The sequence below is a fragment of the Carcharodon carcharias genome, chromosome 19 (genome assembly GCF_017639515.1).
Source record: "Carcharodon carcharias isolate sCarCar2 chromosome 19, sCarCar2.pri, whole genome shotgun sequence".
Lineage (NCBI taxonomy): Eukaryota > Metazoa > Chordata > Chondrichthyes > Lamniformes > Lamnidae > Carcharodon > Carcharodon carcharias.
This window is the reverse complement of record NC_054485.1, coordinates 12,722,075-12,739,022: the sequence shown is the minus strand read 5'-3', so window position 1 is coordinate 12,739,022 and position 16,948 is coordinate 12,722,075. Positions and strand designations below refer to the sequence as shown.

Genomic DNA, 16,948 nt, shown 5'->3' with positions numbered 1-16,948 from the left:
TGGAAGCAGAGACTTTGGATGTTTTTAAGGCAGAATTAGATAGATTCTTGGTTAACAAGGGGCTGAAAGGTTAGTGGTGGTAGGCAGGAATGTAGGGGGGGTAGGCAGGAATGTGGGGTTGAGGTTACAATCAGACCAGCCATTATCTTATTGAATGGTAGAGCAGGCCCGGGGGGCCTAGTGGCCTACTGCTACTAATTTGTATGTTTGTATGTCTTGGGCTTGAGAGTGATGTCTTCCTATGGAACTCTATCCCAGCACTTTCAGGATGTCTTCAGTCAAAGTCTGTATGCAGGTCTGCCAATACTGGTTTACTTGTGCTTTGACGGCTTTGTCCATCTGTTCTGTCACCTCTGTTTATTTGTGACCATGGAAATGCTATCATCCTTGCAGTCAGCTGGGGATTCTGAATTACAATGATTAGATAGTGGTCCTTTTGGGTGAGTTTGCTCTAATATGGTGTGGAGTTTGGCTCACTACTGGTGTTAAGCTTGTATAATTTATGATTGTTTTGTTCAGGCCACACTGATTCTGAAGTGAAGTAATTGTAATACAAGAGTATATGGGTAATCATTTTATAGCGATCACTTGCTCTTCACGTATTAACCCTTAATTAGGATCCATAATGTGCAAGTACAATTGATTGCTGTTTTACGCAGGTAACGGAATACAAATTTGACTACTTGCTTGTCCTTGAATGTAAAATGCTTATTCAACGCGATTAACAGCTCGAGGTGATAAGTGTGTAATGCCATAAGAAACATATAGAAATCTTTTGAAAGCTGGTAAACTAGGAAATAATAGGATAGGTAAAATAAGGAATTCAAAGCAATTTCACTCAAAAGCAGGCTTTCCTAATATTCAGCTGATTTATATGATAAATTATATACTGACATTGCTTTCTACAAAAAATCGCTTATTGACTTCATAATTTGGGTGCTGGTCAGAGGCCCAACAGTTTTGATATAACAAATTCATCATGTAAAAGCTAGTAGTCTTGTGCATTCTGTTTAGTTCTTAATTAATTTTGTAAGGATTTTTGTTTTAAGAACGTCAACGTTTTGTTGAATTTTGGTTGGATCTGCTGGTGCAAATTTAGTAAAAGTCTCATGTATGGTAGCCAGAATAAACAGGAGCCCAAAATTACAGTTTTTTAAAATTAAAATATGAAAGGACAATACATTTTTAAAAATGTAAATATGCTCATGGGGTGTGGGAGTCACTGGCTAGGGCAGCATTTATTGCCCATCCCTAATTGCCCTCGAGAAGGTGGTGGTGTGCTGCTTTCTTGAGCCGTTGCAGTCCATCTGTAGGCACACCCACAATACCATTAAAAAGGGTGTTCAAGGATTTTAATCCAACGACAGTGAAGGAGTGGCAGTATAGTTCCAAGTAAAGTGGTGTGTGGTTTGGAGGCAAATTTGCAGGTGGTCATGTTCCCATACACCTGCTGCCCTTGTCCTTTCAGGTAGTAGATTTCGAGGATTTGGAAGGTGCTGTCGAAGGATGGGAAAAAATTAAGATGTCCTGTGCGGTGCTTCTCAGTGACTTAATGTATAAATATATTGTCTGTTGTGGCATTGAATCATAGGTAACTGGATTGGTCCCATAATCTATCTGTGGTGAGTAACTTGACCTCAGCTGGTGATGTGCTTCTATTCACTTCAGTATCGCTCGGCTAGGGATGAAAATATCAATCAGCCTTGTTTCTGGATCTGTGATTGTGAAATTCAATTCTGTTCTAATATTTTGTGTTCTGAAACTTTTAAATGTTAATGTAGGAAGTATTATGATTGATCTGACATTTTGCTAATTTATTGGAATCCTTAATATCCAAATGGCTTGTCATCACAGTCTGCAGGTTACTGGAGTTCGGTGACAATTTATAATTAACTGATTGTGATGGCCCAGAATTTTCTGATTAAATAAATGCATGTGAACAAAGCATGCCCTTATTAATGCACAAATCTCATTGAGGAACAGATAAGCCGTGAATTACAAAGTTTGTGGACGTTTTGCGTCACTCATGAAAGTGGCTTCTCACATTTAACCTTTAAATTTCTGTAAAATTATCGTAAGTGCACATTAATTGCCCATTAATCTCACTACAGCAAGTCCAGTTTTTTTATAGTGCAAGTTGTCATCTTTTCTGGCCCAAAAGATGAACAATGTAAATCTCATCTTGTATGTAGTGAATTGTTGGGAGATTTTCAAAAAGGTCGTTTTAAATTTTGACAATTTTTTTTCTTGGCCCTTTCTTCCTTAATCCAATTTTTCTTTCCTTCCCTTTATTTCTGTCTGTATATGATTTGACTCTAATTCAACTTTCTTATCTATCCTTCCTGTTCATTTCTTAATCCTTAAATCTGATAGGGCTAACTGTGTAGTTCCTTAGCCAATCACTCCCAAGGTCCCGGATGTCCCTGCTTGAGCCGTTAAATGTTTGGAGTTGCAGCAACTTAGATTCATGGAGTTTTCATGAGAGTTATTTACAACAGAGAGGGAGGCCACTCAGCCCACCGAGTCCATGCTGGCTTCCCCACGGAGCAATCCACTGAGTTGCACTCTTCCACTTGGCCCCTGCAGCCCTGAAAGTTTATTTCTTAAGTCTCCATCCAATTTCCTTTGACACCATTGATGGTTTCCTTATCCACCACCCTCATGGGCAGCGAGTCCTAGTTCATTTCCACTCGCTGTGTAAAAAAGTTCTTCCTCACATTTCCCTGCATCTTTTGCCCAAAATCTCAAAATATTAAGGCAAAAACAATTTGAGCTGTGGCATGGGGGAATAAGTTTAACAAATGGCATACATCACAAGATGCCCAGCTCTAGAAAATTCTGGATCAGTTTTATGAATTGGGCTTGCATTTGAAAACAGTTTATTAATACTGTTACTATTTACAGTTCCAGGCAGTGGGCTTGTAATAATCTATCTATAGGAGGAATGATGAAGGCACTGTGCTGGCATTAGAAAGTGTCTTGTATTCCTGTGTTAGGAGTATTCTAATGCTACATCATTATAACCTTCTAAGGGGACTGGTATTAGCTGCCTTTTTTTGCAGATGTCCTTTATTTTCAAAATGTCTATTGTATGTACCGTAAAAACTTTCAGAAGAAGGGGCATTGTTTAGTTCGTATCCATAGCAACAGAAAATCTGCCCTACCTCCTCCAATCCCTGTCACTATGGCTACTGGGGTAAAGAGCTCTTCCATTCCACAGAAGCACTTTCTTTTACTCCACCTGCTGCTGTTTCTTGCTGACCTGCATGCAGTGATCTCGTGAGAATTTGCGGGCAGGGAAAGAGCAAATCGTAAAGGGAAGTGATAGTGAATCCCGATTTAAAGTTCCAGATAGGGCACTATGTTTGAGTTGTGAAAGGACTTGGTGCATTGAAAGCTGCCTGTAGGGCATCCAATTCGGTATCTGTCGGCGTAACACCAGTCATCTCAATTTCTCTGCTCCTCTCACTCACTCTAACCTGTCTCTCTCTGAACTTGCTGCACTCCGTTATCTCCGGTCCAACCCTGACATTGTCATCAAACCTGCTGACAAGGGTGGTGCTGTTGTTGTCTGGAGCACTGACCTCTACCTCGCAGAGGCTGAGCGTCAACTGCAGACACTTCCTCCTACCTCCCCCTGGATCATGACCCCACCACTGAACATCAAGCCATTGTTTCCAGGACTGTTACTGACCTCATCTCCTCTAGAGATCTTCCTTCCACAGCTTCCAACCTGATAATCTCCCAACCTCAAACAGTCCGCTTCTACCTCCTACCCAAAATCCACAAACAAGACTGTCCCGGCAGACCCGTCATGGCAGGCTGTTCCTGCCCCACGGAACTCATTTATTGCTATCTTGACTCCATTCTCTCTCCCTTTGTCCTGTCCCTTCCCACCTACATCCGTGATTCCTCTGATGTCCTACATCATATCAACAATTTCCAGTTCCCTGGCCCCAACCACCACCTCTTCACCATGGACGTCCAATCCCCCTACACCTCCATCCCCCACCAGGATGGTCTGATGGCTCTCCACTTCTTCCTCGAACAGAGGCCTGAACAATCCCCATCCACCACTACTCTCCGTCTGGCTGAACTTGTTCTCACACTGAACAATTTCTCCTTAAACTCCTCTCACTTCCTCCAAATAAAAGGTGTGGCTATGGGTACCTGCATGGGCCCCAGTTATGCCTGTCTCTTTATAGGGTATGTGGAACATTCCTTGTTCCAGTCCTACTCCAGCCCCTTCCCACAACTCTTTCTCCAGTACATCGATGGTTACTTCGGTGCTGCTTCATGCTCTTGTCTGGATCTGGAAAAATTTATTAATTTTACTTCCAATTTCCACCCCTCCATCATTTTCACATGGTCCATCTCTGACACGTCCCTTCCCTTCCTTGACCTCTCTGTCTCAATTTCTGGTGATAGACTGTCCACCAATATCCATTACAAGCCTACCGACTCCCGCAGCTACCTCGACTACAGCTCCTCATACCACGCTTCCTGTAAGGACTCCATCCCATTCTCTCAGTTCCTTCGCCTCCTTTGCATCTGTTCTGATGATGCCTCTTTCAAAAACAGTTCCTCTGACATGTCCTCTTTCTTCCTTTACAGAGGTTTTCCATCCACGGCGGTTGACAGGGCCCTCAACCGTATCCGGCCCATCTCCCGCGCATCCGCCCTCACACCTTCCTCTCCCTCCCAGAAACATGATAGGGTCCCCCATGTCCTCACTTATCACCCCACCAGCCTGCACATTCAAAGGATCATTTTCCGCCAACTCCAGCATGATGCCACCACCAAACACATCTTCCCTTCATCCAGACCCACACCCAAAGCGCGCCCCCCCACCCCCCGTGATCCACAGTGATCGTTCCCTCAGGGACACCCTGGTCCACTCCTCCATCACCCCCTACACCTCAAACCCCTCCCACGGCACCTTCCCATGCAACTGCAGAAGATGCAGCACCTGCCCCTTTACTTCCCCTCTCCTCACCATCCAAGGGCCCAAACAGTCCTTTCAAGTGAAGCAGTATTTCACTTGCACTTCCCTCAGTTTAGTCTGCTGCATTCGTTGCACCCAATGCAGTTTCCTCTACATTGGAAAGACCAAACGCAGACTGGGTGACCGCTTTGCAGAATACCTTCGGTCTGTCCGCAAGCATGACCCAGACCTCCCTGTCGCTTGCCATTTCAACACTCCACCCTGCTGTCATGCTCACATGTCTATCCTTGGCTTGCTGCGTTGGTCCAGTGCAGCTCAACACAAACTGGAGAAACAGCACTATCTTCTGACTAGGCACTTTACAGCCTTCTGGACTGACTATTCAGTTCAACAATTTTAGATCATGAACTCTCTCCTCCGTCCCCACCCCCTTTCCGATTTCCCCTCCCCTTTTTATTCTCTTCCAATAATTTATATAGATTTTTCTTTTCCCACCTATTCCATTATTTTTAAATGTATTTCCATCCATTGTTTTATCTCTACCTTTTAGCCTATTTTGATTCCTTCACCCCACCCCACCCCCACTAGGGCTATCTGTACCTTGCTTGTCCTGCTTTCTACCCTTAATTAGCACATTCCTTTGATAATATCACCACCTTTGGCATCTCTTTGTCCTTTTGTCTGTGACATCTTTTGGCTATCTCCACCTATCACTGGCCCTCTATCCAACTCTACTTGTGTTCTCCCCCCCCCCCCCCCCCCCCCCCCCCCCCCGCCCAAACCAGTTTATATTTCACCTCTTCTATTTTTACTTAGTTCTGTTGAAGAGTCATACGGACTCGAAACGTTAACTGTGTTCCTCTCTGCAGATGCTGCCAGACCTGCTGAGTTTTTCCAGGTATTTTTATTTTTGTTTTGGATTTCTAGCAGTTTTGCTTTTATCATTTCGGTATCTGGTTTCAGATTTGTTTCTTGAGTACTTTACCATATAATAAATATCCTGGTTTATTTCTTGTGTGTGTTTGTTCAGTTGTTAGGAATATCTGGTCTTATTCATATCTTTTAGAGGTAAAACTTTTAATTTTGGGAATTGAATTTTTAAATGTAAGATAAAGGGAAAAATGTGGCTTCCAGAGACTGATAAAACACTCCTCAGGTAATTATGAATCAAAAGGGGAGTCCTATTCACACCAAGGATTATAGTGGCCTCTCCGGATCTCCTCTGAAGGATCCGTTTGTCTCTAGGCATCCCAGTAAAGCCTTTGAAGTTGGAGTGTAGACTGGGGAGGTTTAAATTATTCATGTAGTGCCCCAAATCAAAGAAGCTGTGAAAGGCACTTCTAAACAATGGGTGATCTATTTGGGCTTCTTGATGGGACCAGCAAGTCTGGTAAGATTGCAGTTGTCCCCATTAGAAATAAAAACAAAAAAACTGCGGATGCTGGAAATCCAAAACAAAAACAGAATTACCTGGAAAAACTCAGCAGGTCTGGCAGCATCGGCGGAGAAGAAAAGAGTTGACGTTTTGAGTCCTCATGACCCTTCGACAGAACTTGAGTTCGAGTCCAGGAAAGAGCTGAAATATAAGCTGGTTTAAGGTGTGTGTGTGGGGGGCGGAGAGATAGAGAGACAGAGAGGTGGTGGTGGTGGGGGGGTGGTGTGTGGTTGTAGGGACAAACAAGCAGTGATAGAAGCAGATCATCAAAAGATGTCAACGACAATAGTACAATAGAACACATAGGTGTTAAAGTTGGTGATATTATCTAAAGAAATATAATTAGAAATATAAGTTATTCATGTGGGCCACAGAGTTAAAAGGATGTTCTGAGGATAAAGATAATTGGTTTGAATTTCTGTCTGGAGCACCCCTGATGCTGTGGAAATTGATTATGCAGCAAGGTACTGTTTTGCTTGGGTTTAATCTATGTGGTTTATCACAGAAAAACTCAAATGATTTAGTTTATAGTCATTTGTTAGTATAGAGCTCGAGTATTGCTGAAAAAAGAAACATGTTGAAACTTTTAGTCTTGCACTCATCAGGACACTTCGCAAGAAAAACCAATATGAGGGGAAAACAACAATGTATGCTGTATGAGAAGATAGTGCTGGTTGGTTGGCAAGTAGACTCTGATTGGTAGAGGCACTGCCATTGCGTGAATCGGTACTCATTGAACTTATGAGCTCGGCCACTCGTTAAGTTCAGTTTTAACGACACCATATGTGCCCAAATAGGTGGCGTTGCCATGGGACTCCCTCTAGGCCCAGGGCTCTCAAACACCTTTGTTGGGTTCCATGAGAAACATGTCTTCAATGACACCGCACCTCTAACCTCTCGCATATTTCCAATATGTGGATGGTACATTTGCTATATTTAAATCTGCAGTTGCATGTAATAATTTTCTTGCATGCCTTAATGGGCTCCATCCTGCGCTCAAATTCACCTTTGAAATGGAGCAGTCAAATAAACTCCGTCCTTGACGTACTAATTGAGAACTCCGTCAGAGGATTCTCTACCATGGTCTACCACAAGCCTACCTTTACTGGTCAGTATACGTGTTGGGATTCTTATACCTCCACATGCTGTAAGATTGGCCTTATCAGCAACCTTGTAAATAGGGCCGGAGTCATTTGATCACCATGTAAGCTTGAATGTGAAATAGGGCGCATCATGCAGGATAATGGCTACCCTGATCAGATCGTTTTGCACTGTATATCACTCATGAATGGGCCTAAGGCCGTCACTTTTGGCCTACCTCAGATTACCCTAGAAGGGCAAAGTATCTCAAAAATTTGAGCAACAGGTGAAGCTAGCCATTTCACGCTGCTACTATGCAGTAGCAGCGCAAGTGGTATTCACCACTAACAGATGCTGCCGTCAAGCCAGAAAGACGTTCTGCCTGTCACACAAATGAGTAATGCGGTTCATGAATTTCAGTGCCAGTGTGATGCCAGTTGTGTGGGTTGTACGTTCCAAAGACTGGCTGATTGTATCAAACAGCATGTCCCAGCTGCTGTTTGCAACAGGCAAAGTGCAGACTACCCAACCACCCTGCGCTTGCAAAACTCAAAACACAGTGTCCAACATTAGATGTGATTCCACGACTGGACAACATTTGCTAAATAATTCTCAATATGCTAAGAATTATTCTGACAACCAATTTTAAGATTGTCAGTTGGTTCGCAGTGTGGCGCATTTGTGTGTACTGGAAGCTAAAATATATATTAATATACAGGGCCCTGCTCTTTACGTACAGAACCTGGTGTACACGGTGCCTGTTTCAGCTAAACAAAATAAGTGACAGCCATTCGCTGACTCATTCCTCAGGGCAATACCTTGACCAATCAGAATCAAGCTGCCTGGTTTAAACTTCAAACAATGCTCGGCAGTTAACTGTCAGTCATCATCAATTAGTGCATTCTCCATAGCAAAGCCTCTACCAGTCAGATTCAAGTTGCCAACCAACAAGCGCTCTTCTCATACAGTATAAATTGTTGTTGTCCTCTTATATTGGTATTCTTCCGCTGTGTCCTGATGAGTGCAAGATGAAAAGTTTCAACATGTTGAAAAAAGGGGAGACAACACTCAATGTTTTAGTTGGTGTTTGCAGGAGGCATAAAGATAACCTACCAGGAGCAAAGGTTCATCAGAAACACAGGGTGGTTTTTGATTTAAAGCCAGTAATCAAGAATGAGTGAGGTGGGGGAGTACACAATCACAGAATTATTACAACGCAAGGAGAGGCCATTTGGCCTGTTGTGTCTGCATTGGCTCTCTGAATGAGCAGTTCACCTGCCTTCTCCCCCTAACCCTGCACATTCTTCCTTTTCAGATAGCAGTCTAATTTCCTTTTGAATACCTTGATTGAACCTGCCTCCACCACACACTCAGGCAGTGTGCATTCCAGACCCCAGCCGCTCACTTAAAAAAAAAAGTTTTTCCTCATGTTGTTTTTGTTTCTTTTGCCAATTACTTTCAATTTATGTCCCCTTGTGCACTTCCTTTCAAGAGTTGAAACAGTTTCTCCCTTTCTACTCTGTCCAGACCCCTCATGATTTTGAATATGTCTATCAAATCTCCTCTCTGCCTTCTCTTCTCCAAGGAAAACAGTGCTAACTTCTCCAGTCTATCATCATAACTGAAGTTCCTGGAACCGTTTTTGTGATTCTTTTCTGCACTCTCTCCAATGCTTTCACATGTTTGCTGAAGTGCTGCACCTGTTGAGGTCAAACTAGTGCTTTTGTACTCTATGCCCCTATTAATGTAGCCTAGGATACTGAATGCATTATTAACCACTTTACCACTCTCATCCTTTCTGGCACCTTCAATGACTTGGCATATATACACCCAGGTCCCTCAACTCCTGCACCCCCTTCAGAGTTGTGCATTTCCATGTTCTTCCTACCAAAATGGATTGCTTCCCATTTCTCTCAATTGAAATTCATCTGCCACTTGTTCGCCATTCCACCAACTTGTCTTTGTCGTTTTGAAGCTTTGCACTATCCTTCTCTCAGTTCACAATGCTTCCAAGTTTTGTATCATCCGCAAATTTTGAAATTGTGCTACATACACCAAGGTCTAGGTTATTAATAAGATATTGAAAGAGAATCAGAAGGTTGCTTGGCTGAATGCTAGTGGCATGTCTCTGAGAATAGTTGGAACACTAAGGGGAACAAAAGTGAATTTCGGTGAGCTGTGGCATTCCTTAGGTCCCAGGAAAAGTTAGTGAACTCTCAAGATCATGTAACACATGGGGGCACTCTTGGGTAGAAGTAAAAGTGCAAAGGTTTTAAGTATCAGTATTTACATTTTGTTGAGCTTTTTAACTGAAGTATAAGTGTTTACAAATATAGTGTTAAGTTAATATTTGCTTTCTTTAACTCTTGATTAGTAAAGTTTTTAAAATGTGAAATCTTGTGGCGTAGTTCCTTCAGTTAATAACTGAGTTCACATTTCCCTTGAAATGTTATTGGTCTCTACGGAGATCGAAACACAATATACTGTGTGATGCAATGGAAAATATGACTCTACTTAAGAGCTCACATATTTAATATTTGCAATAATATTGCTCATCACTTTACAGAACGACCTTCAGATACATGTAACTGCACTTTCCGCTTGCCCAAACTTCATTATTTGTATCTTGAATTTTCAAATAGAGGTCTGTAGGAGGAATGTCAGGGTACCTTGAACTCCTCGGATTTCTGTTTCTCAACAGATCTCTGACTTTTTCTGTAAAATGTTGGCTTTTTTGCACATTATTAGAATACAACAACAAAAGTATTTTTCAAAAATGCTGCAATGGTGCTGTTTTTTTCATTTGGGTAGCTGTTATTCAGAATTTAAGGAACTGCTCTGGTTGTGTGGCATTATTTGCAGGGGATTCTCTGCATCAAGGTTTAAAATTAACCAATTTATATATGATGCTTGTACCCTACTTCCCACAGTGGACTTAACAGTGCTTCATTTGTTTATGATACAGGTTCTCTAAGTCTTTTAGCCACCTTACTTGCAGTTCACATGTATTCAGAAGAGAAGTTTTTCTGTTGTTTAATTATTGGATATCAGTTTACTTGATTCAGTGGCAAGTCATATAAACATAAATCTGAGGGAAGAAAATTGAGTGAATTTGTAGAATAGCAGCTACACGTGGATACTCTCCTGATTATTTCATGTGGTGTCCTTGTTTATCGAACATTTTATCCTTGATATCCAGCTAATTGTTCTGTCTAGGATTAACCATGCAGCTGCACTTAATACTCGGTACAGTTAGTGATGGGCTTGTCTATAAATGAGGTCTCACGTGTCAGTTTGAAATAAATCAGCAGTTTGAGAGTATTTGACATCAGATAACCTTTTGTGATCAGAATATATAAGGCTGTGAAAATCTTTTCAGACGTAATAGCCTTGGAAGACAAACGAGCATCATTGTCCTATACCTTGAAAGGAGAGAGAATCCCGACACTCGACTTCAATGGAAAATCCACAGGACTCACAGGAGCGACCTGTAAGTTATGTGATGTTCACTTCTGACTAAAGCCATAATGTTACTGGATTTTTATTGTGTTGTATTAAATCTTGGTTTCCAGTGAGGCAGTTAGTATTTATTTAACCATGGTTCAATATTTTGTGGATAATTTCTTCTAATTTCAGTTCTATTTCTGAAGTGAATATGCTGCAAAAGCATTCCTTCCCCCCACCCTCTCTTTTTTTCATGCATCCATTGTTTCATTCTCTCTCCCTCTACCTCTTTTGCTGCCCCTTCCCATTCCACTACCTTCTACTGGTCACAGCACAGAAGGAGATCAATCAGCTCATCATGGCAACTCACCTAGTCAAACTCCCCTGCCTTTTCCTCTTAATTCTGCAAAGTTTTTCTCTTCAGATAATTATCCAAGTCATATTTTGAAAACGACAATTGAATCTGCCTGCACTGTAATTTTTTATGCAGTAAATGTTTAGCTCTATCCCTGTCATTGCAGGTAAGGATCCAACTCCCAAGTTGATCCTGAGTGTGTTATGGGGACAAGGGATACCGATTTAAGGTGATTGGCAAAAGGCACAACTGCAAAATGAGGCAAAGCTTTTGTACGCAGTGAGTGGTTAGGATCTGGAATGCACTACCTGAAAGTTTTTTCCTCATTGGCGAAAGTAGCAATGGCAGTCACTAAAAAATTACTTCCTTATGTATTCACCAGGAGAAAGAAACCAATGCATCCCGCCTGCCTACATACACAATAATTTAAGTGATATTACTAACTGACAATTGAGAGAGGGGTCTTCAGACAGAGTTAAAAGTAAAAGTCTATACTGATGGACTGCACAAAAGAAAAAATTTCCAAGAAGTCACCCTTCAGTTCATTAGCTGTTCATTTTCCATTACAGTCCATTACATTATCCCTTTTATGGTTCTCAACTTCTGACTACACTCCTGCAGTTCCACAATTGGGAGAATTTTTATTTGTGTTCAGCCTGCGATTATGCTCACTTCTAGCTTCTTCTTTGCTCCTCTGATCACTTTTTAAATATGTCTCTGAATATTCTTGCATCCATCCCATCACTCCTCATACCCCAACCTTCATGCCTGCCCTTTTTCAGGCCTGCCCTCTCCCCTCTTTCCGCCTGAAAATTTGAGCTGTTAATGTAGCTATAACCATAAATCCCAGTGACTGCAGGTAAGGATCTGGCTCCCAAGATGTCAATTGATTCTGAATTGTCTGTTCTTCTCTGGGAGTGTGTTCTTTTGTGTCCTCCATTCTTGCTAGGGATGTGAGGGGTTGGATTGATGAAGTTTCTCGAGACTTGAGTTTTTCTAACCATAATCTAAATTGTATGCAATAGCGATGTATAGCAAGATAAGATTTATTTCTTTCTTGAATGAAGAAATTGTAACCTGAAATATCTCCCAACTCTTTAAAATCCCTTACATAGATCATTTAAATTGTGTACAACTGTGCTTTTTTTAAACGAAGAAATTGTTGTTAATATCTTTGCTTTTACAGGTGAAGAAATCGCGCCATGATTTAGATTCCACAAATGAGCAATGTTTAAGGTTCGTAGGTGTTTGTATTTGAAATCTTTCATGTTCATGCTTTATGCGCTTAAAGTATTATTAATATTGCAGGAAGAAAACCTGCAGCTTGCCTTCACCCATCTCAAAATACCATGCCAGTAATTGAAAGCTACAGTATTGTATGTAAACTCTGAATGTATTAATAAACAGTAATTTAAGGTTACATTTATTTGTACTGCAAGATTAGGGAGAGCACTTCCTGCACATGTGCAGATACAGTGACAGTGGAAGAACTTGTATGCGTTTCCTTAGTAACTGTGCGTTCTATTAATATATCTTTCTTCAGTGTTCAAAATTTGACTATGATGGATTTTATTTTGGATCTTTATTCATGGTGGAAAGTTTTATTCAAGGTAAAGGCTATTATTAAATAAAGCAATATTGTTTTCCAAATACTTATTCTAGTAGTGAATACAAGATGCCTGGGAGTGACGGGTAGATATTTTTTCTCCAGAAACCTTTTAAAATTTAAAAAGAAAAAACATTTCTTAAAATATTTAAGAAAAAATCATCACCCAAAATGAGGCTTGAAACCATGACCCTGGGATTAAGAGTCCCATTATCTAACAACAGAGGCTGTGTAGGAAGTCGCTGCACTTGTTCACTTGTTCAAATAAACGCAGCTTTTTAATAAAGCAGTAAAGTTGACCCCTCTTAAATATTTCAAAATCACTAACTCCTGTCACCCGCTGACCAGAAAGGCGTAAGGAACAGGCTGAATGTACACCAACAGTTGTAATGCACGTGCTCAGTTGTTTCTGACACCTTTCCGTCGGTGGCAGTTGTTACAGTGCAATCTATATTCCAGTTTATGTGGAAGTCGGATTTGAAATAACTTTGTTTTAATCTATAGTTGGGTTTAAGTAAGCCTCAATTCAGTGGTAGCATTCCCACCTCTGAATCAGGTGGTCATAGTTTCAAACCCCACTACAGATAGTCCCAGTGAGCACTTAATATTGGGCTGATATCCAGTGGGATACTGACACCTGATGGCAGCGAAGTGGTGAACTTCTCACCCTCCCCACCCCAGCATCGCATGAAGCCAGTTCTCCTGGTTGGCAATTGTGAGTTGTAAGGCTGTTGTTGGGGGGACTCTGGGTTGGGAGGAGTTGGGGGCATTGCTGTTCATAAAAATAAAGGGGCTTTGTATAAAGACAACCCAGAGCATTGAGGTGGATATAAAGCAATGAAAGAGACGGGTGTGCCACTGGGCTTGGAGAAGAAAGATTTGACGCAGAACATTTTGTACAATTGTGGTTTATGCAAACCTTGAGGGATCCAAATGCAGTCTCAAAGTGATTTTGGTAAACCGCTGGACCCCAATGTGTGCAATGATACAATTCTAATTTGTGCATGTCAGTTTTTTCTCAAAAAAGAGCCATTCGTGGGTAGGTTTGGCTCGTGTAGTAGTAGTAGTAGTGTGGATCTGTGGAGTGATGTGCATTAAGAAAATGCCAGAATGGGCAAAAACTACCAAACAACTTTTTAATAAAATTACTTTTTTATTAAATAGCATATGTTGTGCAGAGATCAACTATGAAAACTCAAACAACCCTTTGTCCTAGTGTTCAAAGAAGGACATGTTCATGTATTGTTATGAACAACTTAACTTTCCTTCTTCCAACTCAGCACTGCAAACTGCTGAGTTTATTTTTAGTATTACATATTCTAGATGAGAAGCTAATATTCATCTCTCATTTCCAATGTTCACCTAGATTTTATTTAAACGAGAAGGGGAAACTATCCACAAATTGCCTATGCACTGCTGCCTAGTGAAAACTAGTCTGGGCGAAGTTGATAGGATTCTGTTGGCTATATCATCCTGCTTCTGATTTGATGAATGCTAGGGGTGGGCATCAGATGGAATGGACTGGAAATTCTTCTTAAGAAAAAATAATTGATAGGGAGAAGGTTCATCAACTGCACTTCAATTATTTAAAGTTTTAGGGTTGAATAATAGCGCATATGAGGATTTTTAACTTTTTTTCTTTCCTTCCTTTTTCCCCAGGACTGGAGAACTGCAGAACTTAATAAGACTGCAGAGTCAAACAAATAGAAATGATGTGCAAAAGTCTGAGGCTGGCAGTCTGGCTAGTAATTTAACTGTGCTGAACGAAGCAGAAGGTGAGTCAAGCTCATGGTTACTTAAAGTATCCGGTGCCTACTTGATTGCTGTGAAGCCCAATATCCATTCATCCAGTTCAACAGTGATTACTGGGAGTGGAAGTCCTGGCAGATATCTTTTTTTTCTTTCTACTGCATCTTTTACCCCAGACATTGAGGGCCCTGGCTGCAACTGGCTGACTCTATTGATACTTGAACTCTCTTCTGGTCTGAATGGTGAGACCACATATTATTTTTTGCAAACTGAATTTATAATTTACACACTTTGCTTTTCCTCCTGCATTGATCCCTCCAATTTGGGCCTCATGCTGGTTAACGCCTTCAATAATTCTCATCCTGTTTTCAAAAAATTCCATTTTTTTCATTGATCATTATTGTCTCTCCTGCAACTAATTTTAGTGATTAAAAACAAAAAAACTGAGGATGCTGGAAATCCAAAACAAAAACAGAATTACCTGGAAAAACTCAGCAGGTCTGGCAGCATCGGCAGAGAAGAAAAGAGATGACGTTTCGAGTCCTCATGACCCTTCGACAGAACTGCTGTCGAAGGGTCATGAGGACTCGAAATGTCAACTCTTCTTCTTCGCCGATGCTGCCAGACCTGCTGAGTTTTTCCAGGTAATTCAGTTTTTGTTTTACTAACTTTAGTGAGCCTACTTTCCACATTACCACTTTTTTTCTGTTAACATACTGCATTTATCAAAACTTCTCTACCTAGTTAGCCCTGGCGAGTTTTATTTCATATTTTTTTGTTTTTTTATAGCTGAAATTCAATGTTTCCTTGCATTTTCATTAAACCTTCTTTCTCTCTCCTTCCTCATTTGTTGACCATGGTATGCAATCCCATTGTATGTGAATTATTTCTGCATTTGAGAACAGTGGCTTTTGTGTGTAAGGATGAGTGATCTGTCCGTTTCTTTGAACCTGTCTTTTATTTTTTTTAATCTTTGTTCTTTACATAGTTAAAAATGAAGTGGTTCAAAGCAGTGAATCTGAAACTCCAACAGGGAACACATCTGTTGATGTATATCCAGGTTCAGGTAAAATCTTACCAGTGCATGTCAATTCTTTGCAGTTATTTTGTTTAAAATGTGTAGCTTGCAAAAGAGGTTAAAACTGTTTAAAGATTGGGCCCAGAGGAGATAATTACACTTGATCTTTTACAGATCTTTGAAATAAAGATTGGCTAGTTCCAAAGTCTTTTCGAAAGGGATTGCATTTATTCAACATTCATTTCCCCTGTCAAAAGTGTTCACTCCCTGATTGGGCACAACTCTATTTACACTGGTCACTTGTGGTACTTTGCTCGAGAGCCATGTTCGTACGTGTGCCTTGACCATGCGATTCAACTACAGGGGTTGCGCAACTGAATCTGATCTTGGTCCTGGCTAGCAAAAAAGAATGCACAGCAGGAGTTCATGTATACTGATCCAGAGTATGAAATCCAGCTGAGTAACTCCACTTCTCCCACTTCTCGAACCCAAGTAGTGAAGCTGAAGTACTGCTGTGACTACATTCAACTTACTTAAAATACGATGATTGATTGGATTTATAGAATAGTTATAGCACAGGGAGGTCTGTCATGCCTTTGCTGGCTCTCTACAAGAACAATTGTTTGTTCCATTCCTTCACCCTTTCCCTTTTGCCTGGCAAGTTTATTTTCTTCAGCTGCTTATGCACTTCCCTTTTGAATATCACAATTGAATCTGCCTCCAGCATACTCTCATGAAGTGGATTCCTGATCCTAACTACTTGCTACATAAAGTTTTTCTTTGTGTCACAATTGCTTTTGCCAGTTCACCTTAAATCGGTGTCCTCTCATTTTGGACCCCTTTGTCACTGAGAACATTTTCTCCCTATTTACTCTGTCTAGATCACTCATGATTTGAACACTCCATCAAATCTCTGCTCAATTTTTTCTAAAGAGAATGACCCTAGCTTCTCTAATCCATCCTCCTAATTATACTTCTCATCCTTGGAGCCATTCTTGTAAACCTTTTCTACACCCTCTCTAAAGGCCTCACATCCTTCCTAACATGCGGCGCTCAGAATTGTATTTATTAATTTACAGGATGTGGACACTGCTGGCTAAGCCAGCATTTCTTGCCCATCCCTAATTGCCCTTGAGAGGGTGGTGGTGAGCTGCCCCCTTGAATCGCTGCAGTCCATGTGGTGTAGGTTCACCCACTGTTAGGGAGAGAGTTTCAGCATTTTGGCCTAGCAACAGTGAAGGAATGATATATTTCCAAGTCAGGATGGTGAGTGACTTGGAGGGGAACTTCCAGGTTGTGGTGTTCCCATCTGTCTG

The 16,948-nt window shown here is 41.1% G+C and overlaps 1 protein-coding gene across 5 annotated transcripts in view; it reads left to right on the top strand.

The window, feature by feature from the left end:
* LOC121291413 (eyes absent homolog 3-like) overlaps positions 1–16,948 on the top strand; it is a 64,885-nt gene that overhangs the window by 17,648 nt on the left and 30,289 nt on the right. For 4 of the 5 annotated variants that reach the window (XM_041212539.1, XM_041212541.1, XM_041212538.1 and 1 more), the window contains exons 2-5: positions 10,840–10,950; positions 12,446–12,495; positions 14,525–14,640; positions 15,603–15,680. In XM_041212539.1, the coding sequence (XP_041068473.1) occupies positions 10,918–10,950; positions 12,446–12,495; positions 14,525–14,640; positions 15,603–15,680 (277 nt within the window). In that variant the 5' untranslated portion in view covers positions 10,840–10,917. Of the gene's footprint in view, positions 1–10,839; positions 10,951–12,445; positions 12,496–12,802; positions 12,870–14,524; positions 14,641–15,602; positions 15,681–16,948 lie in introns of those variants that run through there. The other variant, XM_041212542.1, reaches the window with a different exon arrangement.